Source organism: Megascapheus bottae, chromosome 16, assembly GCF_031878675.1.
Source record: "Megascapheus bottae isolate mThoBot1 chromosome 16, mThoBot2.hap1, whole genome shotgun sequence".
Taxonomy (NCBI): Eukaryota; Metazoa; Chordata; class Mammalia; order Rodentia; family Geomyidae; genus Megascapheus; species Megascapheus bottae.
Genome location: NC_143524.1, coordinates 40608826 through 40629017, shown reverse-complemented (window position 1 = coordinate 40629017; position 20192 = coordinate 40608826). Strand labels below are relative to the sequence as shown.

Genomic DNA, 20192 nt, shown 5'->3' with positions numbered 1-20192 from the left:
CATGTTTCTTTCATATTTTTTCCATTTTTTCCCAAAAGTACATAGAAATGCAAAATCCTCATTTTATTGTCCTTGAGGTAAAAGGAGAGGCACTAAGCACGGGTATCTCCTTAGTATCCCAGATTTAAACAAAACTTCTTTTAGCATACTCTAGAACTACCTTTTCTAGATCTAAATGTCCTTGATCTAAACCAACACCACATTTACTGACATCCCCTGAAATAAGAAATGTATTTTTTGTAACTAAAATATATTAGAACACGTAGGTATGCCAATTTTACCAACCTTCAGTACAAATACACTGCCTTTTTATTACTCAGATAGCCTTTCTCTTGTTCAAGAATAGTACCTGTGGTCAGTTTTCCTAAGTATGTCTTCATTTTCCTTTGAGAATCAGTCTCTTTTCATATTACTAACTACTCACATGGTTCCTCATGCTTTATTCTGAGAATGAAAAAAATTCTTCAAGCATTTATACTGATATGGAAAAGCAAACAATCTCTGCCGATTCTTCTACTCTTTTGAGAATTATGTATGATCTTTATTTTTTCTTCATGGTAGCTACCATAGCTCTGTGACAAGAAAACAGAAACAAAGGAATATATTCAGCAACTGCTCACATTTTTTCTGTCTTATTCCCAAAGGCCAACTTATATTCATTTTGTCCTGGCTCAGGGGAAACTTGGGGGGTTCCAAGCCTACCTTTTGGGGACCTGCGAAGCTGAATGTACATATGCTTATTAATTTCTATTTAATACTGAACCACACTATTTATACTTAGATATGATATGGTTCTTTTACTTTCCAGTATATGAAAGGTAATATAATACCTGTTTTACTCAGAAACAAAAATGTAAAAAAAAAGACCTAACTAGTTTAAAAGTAACCCTGATATTTAGTAATTTTTGAATTCTTTATATTTAAATGTATTTTCTGGTTTTATGAGTCTCACTTTTTAAATTTTTTAATGTTGTTATAAAGGTGATATACAGAGGAGTTACAGTTACATAAGTTAGGTAATAAGTACATTTCTTATTTTTTTTGCCAGTCCTGGGCTTGAACTCAGGGCCTGAGCCCTGTCTTTGGCTTTTCTCAAGGCTAGAGCTCTACCACTTGAGCCTTAGTACCACTTCCACCTTTTTCTATGCATGTGGTACTGAGGAATTGAACTTGGGTCTTCATGCTTACTAGGCAAGCACTTTACCACTAGGCCAAACTCCAGGCCCCATAAGTACATTTCTTTTTGGACAATGTCACTCCTTCCCTCACTCCCTCCCGGTTTTTCTCTCCTGTCCCTGCCCACAAGTTGAATAGTTCATTTTCCACCCAGTGTCCACTGAATACCAATGCTGCATTTGTTCAATCTTTGTAAATCTCACTATAATAGGATTGTTGTACATACATTGTTAAAAAAAATGTAAGTCATGAGCTCTGACCTCTAAAATGGAAGATGCAACAAATGAAATAACTAGGATCCATTTAAGATGTGTCATAAAAGAGATGTGAAGAATACCATGAGAACTCTGAGGAGGGAGAAATATTTTCTGCTTTATCTGACAGCTGTCAATCTAGATTAATGGAAGGGTAAAAGTTTGACTATCATACCATGATAAACAATTTTGCTTTACAGCTCTGATCCTGAGTCATTCTCCAGTTCCTTTCAGGCATCTGATGCTGGTCCCACATCTATGTACATGCACATGCACACTGCATATTTATTCAGGTAGCTGCATGCATGAACATTCAGCATCCATGAGTGCCTTGGCCTCTATCTTAGTACCAGACACTGTAGTTGGATTAAGTGATGATGCTAAGGCCTCTAATATCCATCAGAGCAACAGTGGACCTCCTGTAGTTCTACCAAAAGGGACCTTGGCAGATGTTTAGACTCCAGCCTCCTATGTCAAGAAGACAGAACATGCTTTTGGACCCAGAACATGCTTTTTGCACCACACATACCAACACTCAATGCCTTATACTACTAGTCTCAGATCCACAACAGACTTCACTGTTCTTCCTCCAAGTAGACTGGAATATTTTGACAATAGCCAGTCAAAAAGAGCAGCTACTTCTTTCAATGTGGAGACATCTATGCAAGGCTACAAAGACCATCAGAAATAAGGGAGATAATATACTATTTAAGAATATAACACCCAGATACCAGTGGTTCACATCTGTAACCCTAGCTGCTTAGGAAACTGAGATGTCAAGGTCATGGTTAGAACCAAATTAACCACCAAAAAGCCAGAAGTAGAGCTGTGGCTCAAGTGGTAGAGCAAACAAAAAGCTCATGGAGAGCCTATGAATTGTCGAACACGGGATTTACAATAACTGTACTACAGATATTCAGCAAGCTAATGAAAACACAAGTAAAACGTTTAACAAAAGCAGAAAAATAATGAAAAAATAAATTCAAGAAACAACTAAAACAGACGGGGTAGAGGAGGGAAATGGGGACACAAACATGAGAAGGGGTATTAATGTGTGAGAAGTAATGCACCTACAATCTGGGGAATAACTGTAACCCCTCTCTACATTACCCCACAATAAAATATAATTAAAAAAAGAAACAGCTAAAACATAAAAAGAACCATACAGAAATTTTAAGGGAGAATAGAATAATTGAAATGAAAATTGAAATAGAGAAATCTAACAGTACAACTGATAATGTAGATATAAATCATCAAATTTGAAGACAGGTGAGTTCAAAGTATTCAGTTGAAGGACAATAAGAAAAAAGTAAAAAAAAAGAATATATAAAACCTGTAGGCTTTATGGAGTACCATCAAAGAGAAAGTTTCTAAGAGTATCTTAAAAGGAAAAGAGAGAGGGGAATGGACAGAAAGGCTATTTAAAGAAATAATGATGAAATCTTTCCACATCTGGGAGATATATGAACATTCAGATTCAATCTAAATCAGGTCCAAATCAAAAATGTCTTAAGTCAGCATACAATAATCTGTCATAACATCAACAATTACATTCTCTTTTAAATTTATATACTGAAGACTTAATGTAAAGGTGTTAGGAGATGAGGCCTTAGCTCTTTAGGTGGGTAGATAGTTTGGTTAAAAGGATCTATGTCCTTACCAAAGAGGCCACAGCAACTACCTCAGTCTTTATACCATTCAAGAACACTGCAAGTAGTCTCTATCTCTTAGGAAGGAAGCAAATCATAGAAGCAAATCTGTAGCATCTTGATCCTGGACTTCTTCATAACTATGAAAACAATTCATTTGCTCCATCACCAAGTCTGTGACATTATGTTATGGCAGCTTGAATGGATAAATCCTGGTCAAGTTGTCAAAAACTCAAAAAATGAAACAAATTTGTATGTGCATGCATGCATGCACTAGTCCTAGGGCTTGAACTCAAGGCCTGAGCACTGTCCTTTAGCTTTTTGTTCAGAGCTGGTGCGCTGTCATTTCAGCCACAGTTCCACTTCCAGATTTTCACTGGTTAACCGCAATTATAAGAATCAGGGACTCTTCTGCCTCAGAGCATGGTCCTCCTATTTCTGGCCCCCCAAGTAACTACGATTATAGGTGAGAGCTACCTGCATCTGGCTGGATAAAAGAAACCTGAAAGCAGTCATGAGAAAAAGACACTTGTCACATGAATAGAACCTTCATTATATCACTAGTAGATTTCTTTTTTTTTTTTCATTTTTTGTCAGTCATGAGATTTGAATTCCAGGCCTGGGCTCTTCAGCTTAAGGCTACCAATCCACACTTGAGCCAAGCCCCATTTTCCATTTTCTAGAGGTTAACTGGAGATAAGAGTCTCAAGTCCTTTTGTGCCGGGGCTGGCTTTGAATCTTGACCCTCAGATCTCAGCCTCCTCAGTAGCCAGGATTACAGGCATGAGCCATTGCACCTGGCCATTGGTAGATTTCTTATCAGAAATTCTGCAAGCCAGGAGAGAGGAATAATATATTGAGAGTGATGGAAGAAATTTTCAACCACCAATACTTTATATAACAAGGCTGTCCTTCAAAATTGGGGGATAACCAGAAGAACACAGCCTAGATGGTTTATCAACACTAAGCCAGTTTTATGAAATAGTTATAGACTTTGTCAAGAAGAAATGAAGAATTAATAAAATGAGAATTAATTAATCACATTAATTAATTAATTACTAAAATGAGAATATAGAAGTAAGTGGTAAATACATAGTCTGACAATACATTAGTTCCATAATGGTGACATGTAAATCACTTATAACTGCAGTGTGCAGCTTAAAGTTAAAACTATTATAATGTCCATAGCACCCAAAATGTTTTAATGGACATACAATAAAATGTGCAGAGCTTTTTAAGCAATCAAGAATAAATAACTAAATTCATTTTTAAAAATACATTTATTGAATGAGTTTGGTGATGAGGGTTATACTGGCTTCATAGAATGAGTTTGGTCAAAGAAAGAGAATTATATAGGGGGCCGGGAGTTTGGCCTAGTGGTTAAAGTGCTTGCCTAGCATGCACGAAGACCCAGGTTCGATTCCTTGGTACCACATACATAGACAAAAGCTGGAAATGGTGCTGAGGCTCAAGTGGTAGAGTGCTAGCCTTGAGAAAGTCCAAGGACAGGGCTCAGGCCCTGAGCTCAAGCCCAGGACTGGCAAAAAAAAAAAAAGAGAACTATAGACCTATTTCTTTGATGGACATCGATGCAAAACTTCTCAACAAAATACTGGCCAACCGTCTACAACAACTTATCAAAAAAAATTATACACTATGATCAAACTGGATTCATCACAGGGAGGCAAAGCTGGTTCAACATATGCAAACAAATTAATATAATTCAACACATCAACAGGAGCAAGGACAAAAATCACATGATTGTCTCAATAGATACAGAAAAGGCGTTTGACAAGGTCCAACACCCCTTTATGTTAAAAGCTCTGCAGAAACTAGGACTCCATGGAACATTCCTCAATATAATAAAGGCTGTGTATGACAAACCCACAGCTAGTATTATACTTAATGGCGAAAAGCTAAAGCCATTCCCTCTAAAATCAGGAACAAGACAAGGATGCCCACTCTCTCCACTCCTCTTTAACATAGTATTAGAATTCCTAGCCAGTGCAATAAGGCAAGAAGCAAGCATAAAGGGGATCCAAATAGGGAAAGAGGAAGTAAAACTATCCCTCTTTGCAGATGACATGATTCTGTATTTAAAGAATCCTATAGACTCTACTCCCAAGCTCCTTGAGCTGATTCAAAACTTTGGAAGGGTAGCAGGGTATAAAATCAACCCTCAAAAATCAACTGCCTTCCTCTACCCCAACAGTGAGAAGAATGAGGCAACAATCAGGAAAGCAACTCCTTTCGCAATAGCCTCAAAGAAAATAAAGTACCTAGGAATTAGCTTAATTAAGAATGTAAAGGACCTTTTTGATGAAAACTTGAAAACCATGAAAAAGGACATTAAAGCAGAACTGAGGAAATGGAAAAACCTCCCATGCTCCTGGATTGGAAGAATCAACATCGTGAAAATGACAATCTTGCCAAGGGCTATCTACAAATTCAACGCAATACCCATCAATATCCCAATGGCATTCTTTAAAGAAATAGAAGAGGCAATCCAAAATTTCATATGGAATAATAAAAGACCCTGTATAGCAAAAACACTTCTTAGCAGAAAGAATAGCGCAGGAGGAATTTCAATTCCAAACTTTAGACTCTATCACAGAGCTATAATTACCAAAACAGCTTGGTACTGACACAAGAACAGGCCTGAAGACCAATGGAATAGAACTGAGGACCCAGATATTAAACCACAGACTTATAGCCACCTAATCTTTGACAAGGGAGCCAAAAAAATAGAATGGAAGAAAGACAGCCTCTTCAACAAGTGGTGCTGGCAGAACTGGTTAAGCACCTGCAGAAAACTAAAGTTGGATCCTTCTTTGTCACCTTGCACTAGAATTAAGTCCAAATGGATCAAAGACCTGGAGGTAAAAGCTGACACACTGAAAACTTTACAAGAAGGAATAGGAGATACACTAGGCCTCCTTGGCACAGGTCGAAACTTTCTTCATAAGGACCAAAAATCACAACAAATCAGAGAAAGGCTGGATAAGTGGGACTGCATTAAACTGCAGAGCTTTTGTATGGCAAAGGACATAGCTAGTAAACTAATTAGGAAGCCTACAGAATGGGAGAAGATCTTCACCAACCATACAACGGACAAAGGCCTCATATCTAAAATATATCAACAACTCAAAAAATTGAATCAATCCAAAACTAATCTCCAAAGTAACAACCATCCCATTAAAAAATGGGCCAAAGACTTAAAGAGAGTCTTCTCTGAAGAAGAAACAAAAATGGCCTATAGACACATAAAGAAATGCTCAACATCTCTGGTCATAAAAGAAATGCAAATCAAAACAACGCTAAGATTTCACCTCACTCCAATTAGAATGGCCAGGATCAGGAAAACGAATAATAACAGATGCTGGAGGGGATGTGGCCAGGAGGGATCACTACTGCACTGTTGGTGGGAGTGCAAACTGGTTCAGCCACTATGGAAAGCAGTATGGCAGTTCCTCAAAAGGCTAAACATAGAGCTCCCCTATGACCCAGCAATTCCACTACTTGGCATTTACCCAACCATCCAGAAACTAGGGCATACTAAATCCACTAGCACAACAATGTTCATTGCAGCATTGTTCACCATAGCAAAGATATGGAACCAACCTAGATGTCCCTCAGTTGATGAGTGGATCAACAAGTTGTGATATTTGTACACAGTGGAATTCTATGCTGCTGTCAGAAAGAACGACATCTCCCCATTTGTTAGGAAATGGAAAGTCTTAGAAAAACTCATATTAAGTGAAGTAAGCCAGACTCAAAGGAAATTAGGCTCAGTGGTTCCCCTCATTTGTCATAATCAGTAGAAACCTTGGCCTCTCCTTGCAGAGATTTGCAATAGAGCAAAACCTTGATACATAAGGCCATATAGTATGAAGCTAATTGAAAGGACCTCCAGGATACTGAAACAAAAGCCATACAATGAATGATTGCTGTCCTTAATGTCCTATGTTATCTATCATCTCTTTTGCTGTCCCTTGGTTATATCTTATTGTTACAGTATCTCACTTTGTTATCTGATATATTGGATATATTTGTATTTGGTTATTTGAAATTGGATAGGGAAAGGGGGAAAATCAAGATGGGGGGGTGGGAAGGGAGGGTAATGGGGACCAAGACATGTGAAAGGGTATCAATGTATGGAAATTAATGTACCTTCTATCTGGCAAATATCATGTAACCCTTTAATTAATTACAATAAAAATATTTTTAAAATACAGTTATTATATTATTAAGGTGCTGTACAAAAGGATTACCGTTTTTTGAGTCTCGTAATGAGTGTATTTCTTCTTTGGACAATGTCACCCTTTCCATTGGTTTCAATTTCCCCCTTCCTTTACTTTGTCCCATTTTCCTCCTCCCATCCTTACACACTAAATTCATTTTTATAGCTATATATTTTGTTGGAAATCTCATGATATCCATAAAGCAAAAAATATAGTAAATACCCATGGGTTAAAAAAAAGAAAGGGGAGTTGGGCGCAGTGGCTCACGCCTGAAATCCTAGCTACTGAGGAGACTGAGATTTGAGGATCTAGGTTCAAAGCCAGTCAGGGCACAAAAGGACCTGAGACTCTTATCTCCAATTAATCACGAGAAAATGGAAAGTGGGGCTTGGCTCAAGAGTAGGGTAGTAGCCTTGAGCTAAAGATCTCAGGGACAATGCCCAGGCTGAGTTCAAGCCCCATGACCCACCAAATAAATAATAAATAAATAAGAAAATAAAGGGATAAAAAAGAAAGGGGAATAGAAGACAGCCATTCTCATTGACCCGTACAGAGAATTTCAGCTATACAACTATTATGAACTGTAGTCTCCACACTATATATTGGAGCCTAGGATATTATGTATCTTAGAGCTGAAAGTTCACATTGTTGATCATTATTACCCATTCTTCTTCACCCCTGCTAAACCAACCATTCTCATGACATGTAGAAGAGTAAATATATGTCATGAAGATGGGTAGGTCAACTAGCTTGATTGTAATATACAAATCATCACGATGTCAATATGGAGTGAATACAATTTTATTCTGTGAGTCATACCTCAATCTGGGAGAACAGAAAAGAACCACAGGGGAAAAAAACACACATATGAATAGACATGAAAAATTCTGAATAACAAACACAGTTCTGAAATTGCTTTGTATCATGTACACAATATAGAATGCTTTCTGTGCTAAAACAGGGACTATAAAGAAGGATTTTGTCAGTAGAAAAATATTGAAAGGGCTTTCAACATTTAGAAGGAAGTTTTTAAGAAAGAATCAAAGCAATGACAGCAAAATGTAAGGTAATAGAATAGCTAGTTTCTGTGGGGACAAGCGGTCACACTCACAGCCCTATTCATCAGGAAGCAGAAGCCCTTTTTGTCTCTCAAGTTATCCACAACCTATTAAGGTCTGGAATCTTTGCTATAATTTCTAGCTCAAGCAAGCCTCCAATCTAGAAATGACTGCTAAAGGTTTTACAAGAATGAAAGCCCGCAGACATACTCTGTCTAGGTAGAAAGTTAAAGTGCCTATGAGTAGCTGAAGAAGTCCTGAAGAAAAGAAGAGTCCTACACAAATGTTGCTAATTCTGGAAGATTTGAATTAATTTCTTCAACTAGCTGCAATTTGATGAAGATTAAACCTAGCACTTCTTATGTGTCAATTATGCTTTGCTTCTTATCAAACACTTAAAGAAGAAAGCATCTGTCAATGAATTTCATGAGTTTTCATCCAGTTTTTTGCAGAAGAGTAAAACATTTCTGGGACATTTTTGCAGAAACCATAATAGAATGGTCCATATACCTCCAGATGGAGAAGCCTTGATATCAGGCAAAATTCTATTATATTATTTTACCAAAAAAGAAACTCTAACAATAAATGGCACCATGGATTTATCATTTAAAAATACTATTTTGGGGTAAGTTTAGATTTATAGAAACACTGTAATAGAAAAATAGAATATCCTTAATGAAAAGAATGAAGGAATTTGGGGCTACAGAAAGATTGGTGGTTTTTTTGCTTTGCTTTGCTTTGTTTTTGGCCATCATGGGGCTTGACCTCAGGTCCTGGGAGCTGTCCCTGAGTTCTTCTGCTCCAAGCTGGCACATTTTGCATCACATCCCCACTTCCAGTTCTCTGGTGGTTAATTGGAGATAGGCATCTCATAGACTTCCTGCCTGGGCTGGCTTTAAACCCCAATCCTCAGCTGTCAGCCCCTTGAGTGGCATAAACCACCAGCACCAGGTGGATTACTATTTTTAGAAAGATCTTTATCCATATGAGTTGGAAGGACAGATTGTGACCTTGTTCAATGTAAAAGTCTAGCAAATAGTATTGAATCATAAATTCAAGTTTAAGAAATATTATAGTTAAAAAGCTCATATTCATTTGTACATGTTCATTATAGGCAAAACATGAAGTTGAAAACAGAAGGGACCATGGAGATCATACTGTGAAGAAACTGAGAGGCTAACAAATGAATGTGGAAATCATCCAAAGTTGATAGTAATTCATAGAGTTTTTGAAGAACTAGAGCTATATTTTGATAATGTACATATATTAAATATGAATTTTATATTGTAAATCTTTAATTGAAATTCAATATATTAAATTATGATATCATTTTAAATTACTTCGGGACCTGGCCATCGCATTAAAAACAGTTCATAGAATAATACAGAACAAATACCTTGTTTCTCATTTACATGTTTGTTTATATTTCCCTAGCTCTTAGGAATCCAGGTCTGTGGATCAGTATTAGTGATAAATAGTATCATGACCTATGTCAGGATGTGAGGCATCGTGCCAAAATGCCTCCGGTGCTGCAGGGGACACTAGCCGCCCCCCAAGGTCTTCTTGATAGCACTCTTGACTTCCTGGTTCCTTAGGCAGTAGATAAAGGGATTTAGCATAGGTGTGAGGACTGCATACACAGCTGAGATGAGCTTGTTGGAATTAAATGATGCAATAGCTCTGGGCCTGGCATACATGAAAATCATGGCTGTGTAATAGATGATGACCACCGTGAGGTGGGATGCACAGGTGGAGAAGGCCTTTCTCCTGCCCTGCGTGGAGGGGATGCGCAGAATGGTGGACACAATGTAGATATAGGAGAGGATGGTGGTGGTGAGTGGGAAGATAAGGATGACAATCGCCAAAGCGAAGTCCACTAGCTCAGCTGTGGACATGTCTTTGCAGGCCAACTTGAGGATTGGTGAGATATCACAGAAAAAGTGGTTCATGACATTAGAACCACAAAAGGTTACCTGTGAGATGAAGTAGACCTTGATCACAGTGATCATGAAGCCACTCACATAGGAGAGGGCCACCAGCTGCACACAGTACCCCGTCGTCATGATGACTGGGTATCGCAGAGGATGGCAGATGGCCACATAGCGGTCATAGGCCATGGCTGCCAGGAGCACGCATTCGGTGCAGGCAAGTGAGATAAAGAAGTAGAGCTGGGTCATGCAGCCATCGAAGGAGATGCGCCGTCTCTGTAGGAGGAAGCCATCCAGCATCTTGGGGACTGTCACTGAGACATACCAGACTTCCAGAAAGGACAGGCTACACAGAAAATAGTACATAGGCTTGTGGAGGGAGCCAGTGACCCAGACAGTGAACATGATGACAAGATTCTCTGTGATGACGAGGAGGTAGATGAGAAGGAAGAGGAAGAAGAGCAGGACCTGCAGCCACGGGGCGGTGGGGAAGCCCACCAGGATGAACTCGCTCACCAGAGTGATGTTCAGATCCAGCATGACCAGTCCACTGTGAATAACGACCAGGCCTATGGCATCACACACAAGACCAAACTGAGTTAATAATCCAGCCTTCCTGTGCACAAGATCCATGAAAGAAGTTCTGTTACTCACCCACTTTTTAAAAATTCACTTTCATAAGAACTGTAAGTCACCTGGTAACAATGATTTGAATATTAGTATTCATTTCATCTCTATTTCCTCTTCTATTCTATGAAGGTAGACCCTCTGTCACTGTCTCTGTTTTTGTCTCTATCTCTTTTGACCTCTGTCATTCTGAATTTTCCCAAACTTGGCGGTATCATAACTCTATTCTGAATTTTCATTGTCTCCTTAATTTCCTTCCTAGGCCTCCTCATGCCCAGGAAAGATATCTGCTGCTATCTTACCAAGATTCTCTTCACTTTCCTTGGAGCTTTCTTCAGAGATCAGTCACTTCCACTGAGTGCCTCCACCACTGTCCATCTGCCCTCTCTGGGAAGGCAAAATTCACAGTCATTTTTAGCTGACAATGGGATAGCAGATTGCTCTGCAGGTTATTATATGAAGATCAAAGTCTAGTCCTTGCTTAGACTGTAAATTAATATAGAAGCAGACAGGAGAGTATCTTTAGCATTTATGCATCTTTTGCCCCTGTCTCTCCTCAGGGATCTCACTTACATGCAGCCTGTCCTGGCCCCAGGGAAACTCTTTGTGCCCTGCCAAAGGCTTTGTCCAGGGACCTGGACAGCTAACTGAATCTAACCAGAGATTCCTCAAACAGGAACTTACACGTTTCTTTTTCTGTCTACCTGTGATTATGGATAAATAAGCCAACAAATACATTCATTTGTTCATTTAAAAAATAAAAACCAATATTTTACTCTTCTATTGCTTTACAGTTTTAGTTGACATAGGGACTATATACATTTTTGGATATACAAATGCACTGGATAATGCATTAATTGAAAGGTTTATTATTTCTTCTACTTTACTCAAATAAACATAATATGATCATCTGTGACAGATGGTCATAGAAATTGAGAATAGATTAGTAGTTTCCAGAAGCCAGAGAGAGTATAGATGAGGAGAAATGGAGGGACGTTAGTTAATAGGTAGCAAGATATAGTTAAGAACAGTAATTTTTAGTGTTCATTTATTCATTTCTTAATTACTGAATTTTATTTAGCAGCACTGGGGTTTAAATTTTCAGCTTCAAACCAGGTGGCTCATGTCTGTAATCCTAGCTACTCAGGAGGCTGAGGTCTGAGGATATGAGTCCATGAGACTCATATCTCCAATTAACTACCAGAAAAATGGAAGTGGCACTGTGGCTCAAAGTGGTTCAAAGAGCTCAGGGACAGTGCCCAGTTCCTGAGTTTAAGCCCCAGGACTGTCAGGGGGAATATATATATATATATATGTGTGTGTGTGTGTGTGTGTGTGTGTGTGTGTGTGTGTGTGCCTTCATGCTAGTTAAGAATGCACTTTATCGGCTGGGAGTTGGCCTGGTGGTAGAGTGCCTGCCTAGCATGCATGAAGACCCAGGTTCGATTCCTCAGTACCACATACCACAGAAATGGTGCTGTGGCTCAAGTGGTAGAGCTCTAGCCTTGAGAAAGCCCAAGGACAGTGCTCAGGCCCCGAGTCCCAAGCCCAGAACTGGCAAAAAAAAAAAAAAAGAAGTCTCCCTTAAATCTTTTGCCTATTTATTAATTTTTAAGGGTTTATTTTGGGGAAATTTAAGTTTTTGACCTCTAAGTATATTTTAGACATGAGGCTCTTGCCTGATGTATAGCTGGTAAAAATCATCTCCCATTCTGTAGGCTTTCTATTTATCTCGTTAACTATATTCTTTACAATGCAGAAGCTCTACAATTTGATGCAATCCCATTTATCCAGTCTTTCTTTGATTTGTTGTGATTCTGGAAGTTTCTATCCATGCTTAGAAGACCTAGTGTTTCCCCTACCCATTCCTGTAATACTTTTTTTTCTTTAGAATTGTTTTTTTCAGATTCGGCCTGGCTTTTGCTTGGATTGGGTCCTATGCTACCATACCAGGTTCTACTTCATGCTATCTCCTCCACAGGTGGGATGACATCTGGCTTATTAGTGGAAATGGGACTAACTCTCCTCTCACAGGGTTAGCCTCCAACAGAAAACCCTAGGATATTCAACTCTAGAGAAGCTGCGATGAAACGTATATACCACCATGCCTAGCTTGCTCATTATTAAAAATACAAACAAACAAAACTCCTAGCTGAGCACTGGTGGCTTCTGTTTGTAATCCTAGCTAGCAGGAGGCTGAAATCTAAGGATTAAAGCCCAAAGCCAGTCTGAGCAGGAAAGTCCCTGAGATTCTCATCTCTAACTTATTGCCAAGAGCCTCAAGTGAAGGTGTGGCTCAAATGGCAAAGTACTAGCCTGGAGCAAAACAGCTCAAGGACAATATCCAGGCCCTGAGTTCTAGCCCCATGATCAGAATCTTGAAATCATTCCTAGTTTTATTGAGCTAAATTCTTCAAAACAAATATACACAATTTATATGTCTTTGAGAATTAATGGAATTGAAAACAAAATGAGAAATATAATAAACATACAATGTTATCTGTGCTGTGACATGTAAAAACTTGTGTATGTTTTATGTTAGTAACGTAGAAACAACAATCAGAGATATTATCCGAGAGGTATCATCTAAGAGGCGTCTGTCACCCCTTTTGGAAGAAAGGTAGTACTGATGTGGCATAATGAGAAATTTTTGTTGCAGTTATCCTACTACAGATCAACTTCCTAACTCTGGGAACCTACAAATATTTTAGACATTTCACCTTTCTCAGTTTATTCATCACAGAAGAAAAAGTTACCTTCTTAATGTGATGTCATTGATATTACAATTGAAGTTAATATGGATATGTACAGAGTACTAAAATTGCATTGTGGTAGCTATACAATGTAGAATATTCTTTGTGTTGGAATATGAACTCTAGCCTGGGTTTGATGAGCAGGAGTTAGTTAAGGGGACTTTAAGTTCAGAGTGTCTCACACAGTAGGTAATGTAGAGTAATGAAACAGGCATAGGTGGCGCATACCTGTAATCCTATTCTGGAGGCTGAGATCTGAGGATCGTGGTTTACAGCCAGCCCAGACAGGAAAGTAGGTGAGTCTCTTATCTCCAATTACAGAAAAAGCTGGAAGTGGTACAGTGGCTCAAGTGGTTGAGCTTGTCTTGAGCTCAGAGACAGCTTCCAGACCCAGAATTCATGTCCCAGGACTGTCAAAAACAACATAGAGGGGCCAGGAGTTTGGCCTAGTGTTAGAGTGCTTGCCTGGAATGCACAAAGACCCACGTTCGATTTTCCGGTACCCCATACATAGAAAGATGCTGGAAGTGGTGCTGTGGCTCAAGTGGTGAAGCTCTAGCCTTAAGAAAGTCCAAGGACAATGCTCAGGCCATGACCTTAAGCCCCAGGACTGGCTAAATCTATATCTATCTATCTATTATCTATCTATTATCTATCTATCTATCTATCTATCATCTATCTGTCTATCTATCTATCTATCTATCTATCTATCATGTAGAGTAATGACAGCAAAGGTAAGGTAACAAAGCAGAAATCTCTGTATTGACAAAAGGTCACATCCACTGCCTTGGACTCCAGCAATCTGTAAATGAACACTTGGGAAATGAGTGATGTGTGCCAAGGCAGAGAAAAACAGATGTCCCCTGTCTGCTGAGTTATCCATAGCCCACTGACCTCTTGGAACCTCTGCTATACATTCTGCTTCAATAAACTATAAAATCTAGAAGTGACTGCTAAAAGTTTTTGAAGAAGACAACCACACACAGGCATTCATATCTAGGTAAGCAGCCAAAGGTAGCAGAAAGTAGCTGAAGCAAGGAATCCTAGAGAAACTTCGCTGGTACTGGAGGACCTGAGTTATTGGAATATGATGGAAGAGAGTGAACCTTGCTCTTTCTTCTTCCTCCTCTCCCTTCTTTTCCTCCTCCTCCTATTCTTCTCCTCCTCCTTCATCTTTCTTCCTTCTCCTTCTCCTAAAGACATATGGTGACTGACGTGAATTCTGGGGAGACTGGAACCATTGGTCATCATGAAATGTGAAAGTCAGGGAAGGCAATCTTGCCCTGAGAAATGATTCCAAGAGAGGATGAGGGGCCCTACTTTTGTAGACTTTCTTTGGGCCACATGACATTGTCTCCACATGCCTGTCTGCACTAACAATGATTTCTGGAAGAACTGCTGTAATTTGTTAGTGATAAATGAATAAATCAGTAACTTTACTACATGCCACTTAGTCTTTATTTTATGTCTTTCTTATGAATTAACAAGATAAAAAATGATCTTCAGGAGAATTAAAATTTCTGGTGAAATTTTGAAATAAATATCAACACAGAACATGTGCTAACTCATACATCACTATAAGTGGAAAGGAAGGACTGCGAGAGAACAAAGAAAGGAGTGACTTTTTCAAAATGAATTCTTTTTTTTTTTTTTTGCCAGTCCTGGGCTTGAGCTCAAGGCCTGAGCACTGTCCTTGGACTTTCTCAAGGCTAGAGCTCTACCACTTGAGCCTCAGCACCACTTCCGGCTTTTTTCTATGTATGTGGTACCAAGGAATCGAACCCGGGTCTTCATGCATGCTAGGCAAGCACTTTAACCACTAGGCCAAACTCCCGGCCCCCTGAAGTGTATTCTTTATCTGACTTATATAGCAATAATAAAATGCATTAAATAAAAAAAGAAAAGGAAGTAGCTAAAATCAATCAAGCTTTAGTTAAATTGTTCGGCCTACAACCAATCGCTTAAAATGGTTCTTTTATTTGGGGATAATATTAGATTTTATTTTGTAATACTATTTTACAGGTACTATAGTACTCCTTACTCAGTTTTGCTTTCCCATAATATAATCATCTTTCATTTCATTTTTTCTTGTCAAAAGTAAGAATTGAAAATTCATTACACTAGCTATTTACATTTAATCATTTTTAATCACTTTCAACTTTCTCCAAAATATTTTCAGATTTTATTATTTTAATCTGTATTTATATATTCTAAGATTCAGTACAAAATACCACATTGTCTCTCTCTGTATCATTTTGTATTCAAATAGTATAGTATAGATATGTGTATATTGCCTTTGATTTTAACATCATTTATATATTAAAAAGTACTTTTACAGAGAGGTTTCCATGTATGTCAATTGATGAGTATAATTCATCTTGACATTATCTCTTCTAGCATTCACCATCCCCCTAATCTGTCTCATCTCCCATCTCCTCAAGTTACCTGTTCCATCCTCACATATGCACATTGAGTATTTTACCTGTATTTGTCTGCTTTTCCTCTCTTCCTTTGTTTTCAGTCTTGTGAGGTATTTTTATTTTGGGGGGTTGTTGGTGGTGGGGGTGGTGGTCATCATGGGGCTTGAACTCTGGGCCTGGATTCTGTCCCTGAACTCTTCAGCTCAAGGCTAGAGCTCTACCTCTTGAACCACAATGCCACCTCCAGGAATTTTTGATTCATGGAAATTCTGTTTTCATACTTGCAGACCAAATCTTTTTCTTCTCCTTTTATTTTAGAAGCTTTTTATACAGGAAGGTTTAGGGAATATTTCCTGACTCTGTTCAATGTTAAATGTAGCAAATAATAAAAGAAATGGAATTGTTCAAATAAATAAACACTGTTAATCACAATGAGCATTCACCAGTACAAGAAAAAGAAAGGCTAAAAGGAAAATCTAGATTCAGTTGTGAGAACATTTGGAAGGTAGATTAAAATCCTTGTGGTTCCTTCCACATTGGTGGAAACCATGGACACTGTGGGTACAGAAATCATCTTTAGTGATTCGCTGTAGCCGCCTCTGCTCACTCTAAATAAATCTCCTCTATAACTGTCTCAGGTAGATCCAGTTCTCCTCCATCCTATACATGTGCAAGAGACTATTGAGTCTCAGAATTATAATAGTCACATCATCTATGCAATACTTTGTAAAACTGAAAAATTCTGAATATGAAATGAAACAAGCAGCATCCAATAGAACAGGGAACTTTAAAGTCCCATATTCTTGCTGAAATCACACAAATCCCAAATGTGTGTACATTAGTGGAGGACACCACAAACTTAATAAAGTAAATAATACTTCCTGTGAAAAAGCCCAGGAAGTTTTGATTTCAAATTCGGTGTGACTCATAAAGGTCAAAACTCAGTACATGTAAATAAAGAACTCATCCCCATCATAGTTCAGACCAATCAACTAGCCCCTCATTCTTTATTTACTGAAAGAGGATATATGAAGAATATTGTGCTAAATACTGAAGTTGGTTTAAAAAGTGGAAGTCAGAATTAGAGATTCTGAGTCAAGATAATTGAAAAGGTACTGCATTTCATTATATAATATTGGAAAGCAAAGGAAAAGAAAGGAAAGGAAAGGAAAGCTCAGTGGAGAAATCAAATGCTTGTTCTTACATCCTACTTATTGGAACTAAGCTTTAAGAGAAGTTCATATAATAGCTATCATTGTTATGCCCAGAGAAGGCCACTTCCTTCCCAGATTACTGCCCCATTCACAAACAGGGATAATTGTGAGGTAGACTTTAGGTGAACTTCATATCTAGTCACTTTAAATGCACTGCAATGAGATATTTTGAAGGTAATATAATTATTTGGGCTCACATAAACATGTGTATCGCATTGAAATTTTATCAAATGTAGCCTAACAAATAATGTACTATATAGCCAGGCTTCTCACGAAACTTAGGCAGGAGGATCACTGGAGCCCAGAAGTCTGAGGCTAGCCTGGGCACAGGTTATGATGATGATTCACTTTCTAACAGCCTTCCATAAACGCTATTCAGCTACTGACACCTATGAACGTCAGCAACAGCTGGGTACATCTGGAGATGGAAGCGTCATTGCTGTCAAGGTTCTGGGGCTTAAATGAAATAGTTAAGAGCCAATTTTCACTATCTCTCCTTCTAGATGAGTAAACTTGTACATTTTAACAACTAAGGAGTGTATTTAGATAAATATATTTGTCACCATGCTTTCCTGCAAAATTCAATTTATAAGAAAAAAGGCCCACTGATTGTTACAGACAGTATTTTAATCATATTCTTTCTTATAAGGTTTATACAAACAAATAAAACTAATTCATGTGGTGCTGTTACACAACCTAGTTAATTTCATTTGTTATCTTGAGATAATTTTGCTGTCCTGTTATTTCATTGCCTATATAGTATATATTCCATTGAATGTCTACAATTGACTTTATCAATGCCATATTTATGAGAGTTAAACATATTTTCTTGCTTTTGTTATTCTAGGTATATGTATTTATCCAAATCTGTTCAATGTTTTTAGGATCTATAATACATATTGCTCAGTTCCCTCCCAGAAAGACTGATCAGTGTGTGCCTCCTCATTGGCTGCCAATTCCACCTCCAGGTGTCACACACATGTCTCATCCATCTGGCTTCAAACCATATTCATTTATTATTTTTATTCATAGCCCCCATGTGATAGGTAGTGGGCTGGATGGTGGTGATAAAACAATACATAAATAAATGTGATCCTGTCACTACGATGCTTCTAGCCAATTAGGAAGACGGAGACTAAAGAAACATTGCCCTTAGGCAATAGTTCAATGTGGAGATGAGCTTGGTAAATTAGGAAACAAAGCCAGATGCCCCTGTGGTCCCGCAGGTGACAGGTTGCCAACTCAAAACTCATAGTTTCTTACCATCTTGCTTTGTTACTCACACCATAATGAAGCAGTGTTGTGGCTCTTTGATTACAACCAGATCTATGTAAATAACAATAATGCAGATGACACTGAATCAGCTGTCTAACTTGGATTTCATAGCTGCTTCCTGCAGAAAATCTGGCTTCTAACTTATGATCTATCCCTTTTCCTCCTTCTGGACTAATTACAGTAAGTATTTCCAATTTGACAGCACTGGACTTGATAAAAGACATTCCCCCATGTTTTCCAGACTTCATGGCTCCCTCCTACCCATCTCTGTGAGATTTCTTGGGATTCCCATCCTGGCCCTGGTTCAGACGCAAAGTTCGGCGTAGGGCTCTCTTGACTTCTTGGTTGCGCAGGCAATAAATGATGGGATTGAGTAACGGTACAATGACTGCATAGAGCACGGACACCAGCTTATTGGTGTCAAAAGCAGAGAGTGCCTTGGGCCTGGCATAGATGAAGATACTGGCCGCATAGAAGATGATCACCACGGTGAGGTGAGAAGCACAGGTGGAAAAAGCTTTATGGCGACCAGCAGCTGAAGGGATTCGCATCACAGCCCCGGCAATGGCCATGTAGGAGGCTCCAGTGACAGAGAGTGGCCCCAGAAGGATAAAGATGGCCAGGACAAAGTCTGTAAGCTCTGCCGTGGACATGTCTGTACAGGAGAGGTTGAGCAAGGGGGAGACGTCACAGAAAAAGTGGTTGATGATGTTGGGACCACAGTAAGAGAGGCGAGAAATGAGAAAAACTTTGACCATAGAGATGCCAAAACCACCAGCCCAAGAACCACTTGCCATCTGCACACACAGCCGGCTGCTGACAATGACAGGGTAGCGGAGAGGGTGGCAGATAGCCACATAGCGGTCATAGGCCATCACAGCAAGAAGGACACACTCCGTGCAGCCCAGTCCCAGGAAGAAGTAGAGCTGTGTCATACAGCCCTCAAAGGAGATGAGCTGTCGATGACTCTGTGTGGATCCGATGAAGCCAGCGAGCATCTTGGGAATGGTGACAGTGACATACCAGATCTCCAGGAAGGACATGTTAGCCAGAAAGAAATACATGGGTTTGTGGAGGGTGGGATGGTTCTTAATGGCCACAATGATGAGTGCATTTTCTGTCAGTACCAACACATAGGCCAGCAGAGAAAGGGAAAAGAGTAGCACCCGCAAGGGTGCTGGTGCGGGGAAGCCCAGCAACACAAACTCACTCACTCGCCCACTGTGGTTCCTCCGCTCCATGGCATTGGCTCTGTCTCCTTCTCTTCAGAAGATGAGATTAGAGTGTCTCAGGATTTTACTTTGATGGGTTCGTTTGGACATTGGATGCGGTACATAGGACCAATCACTGAGCTGAGAAATAAGCTAACACAACCACAGCTTTGAATTGAAGACAGGCCAAGTCTTTCTGCAACCTTCAGCAAATGTCTATTATTCATGTATTTTTCACCAGGAAAAGTAACAATTACTGGTCCCAATATCTGTCTCTTGTTCCTACACAAACACAAGAAAGAAATCCCAAGATGGTAGATTTTGATTATTATATTACTATAGCAATAACTTTTCATATGCAAATAAATGAATCTCCAAACTGGGAT

At 39.0% G+C, this 20192-nt stretch overlaps 2 protein-coding genes across 2 annotated transcripts; both read right to left on the bottom strand.

The window, feature by feature from the left end:
• Positions 1-9919: 9919 nt before the first annotated feature.
• LOC150053272 (olfactory receptor 6B9-like) lies at positions 9920-10846 on the bottom strand. Its single transcript, XM_090349012.1, has one exon. It carries the CDS (start codon positions 10844-10846, stop codon positions 9920-9922), a length of 927 nt encoding a protein of 308 aa, XP_090205138.1.
• Positions 10847-18832: 7986 nt separating this feature from the next.
• On the bottom strand, positions 18833-19836 carry Or6a2 (olfactory receptor family 6 subfamily A member 2). Its single transcript, XM_090349011.1, has one exon. It carries the CDS (start codon positions 19834-19836, stop codon positions 18853-18855), a length of 984 nt encoding a protein of 327 aa, XP_090205137.1. The 3' UTR covers positions 18833-18852.
• Positions 19837-20192: the final 356 nt, after the last annotated feature.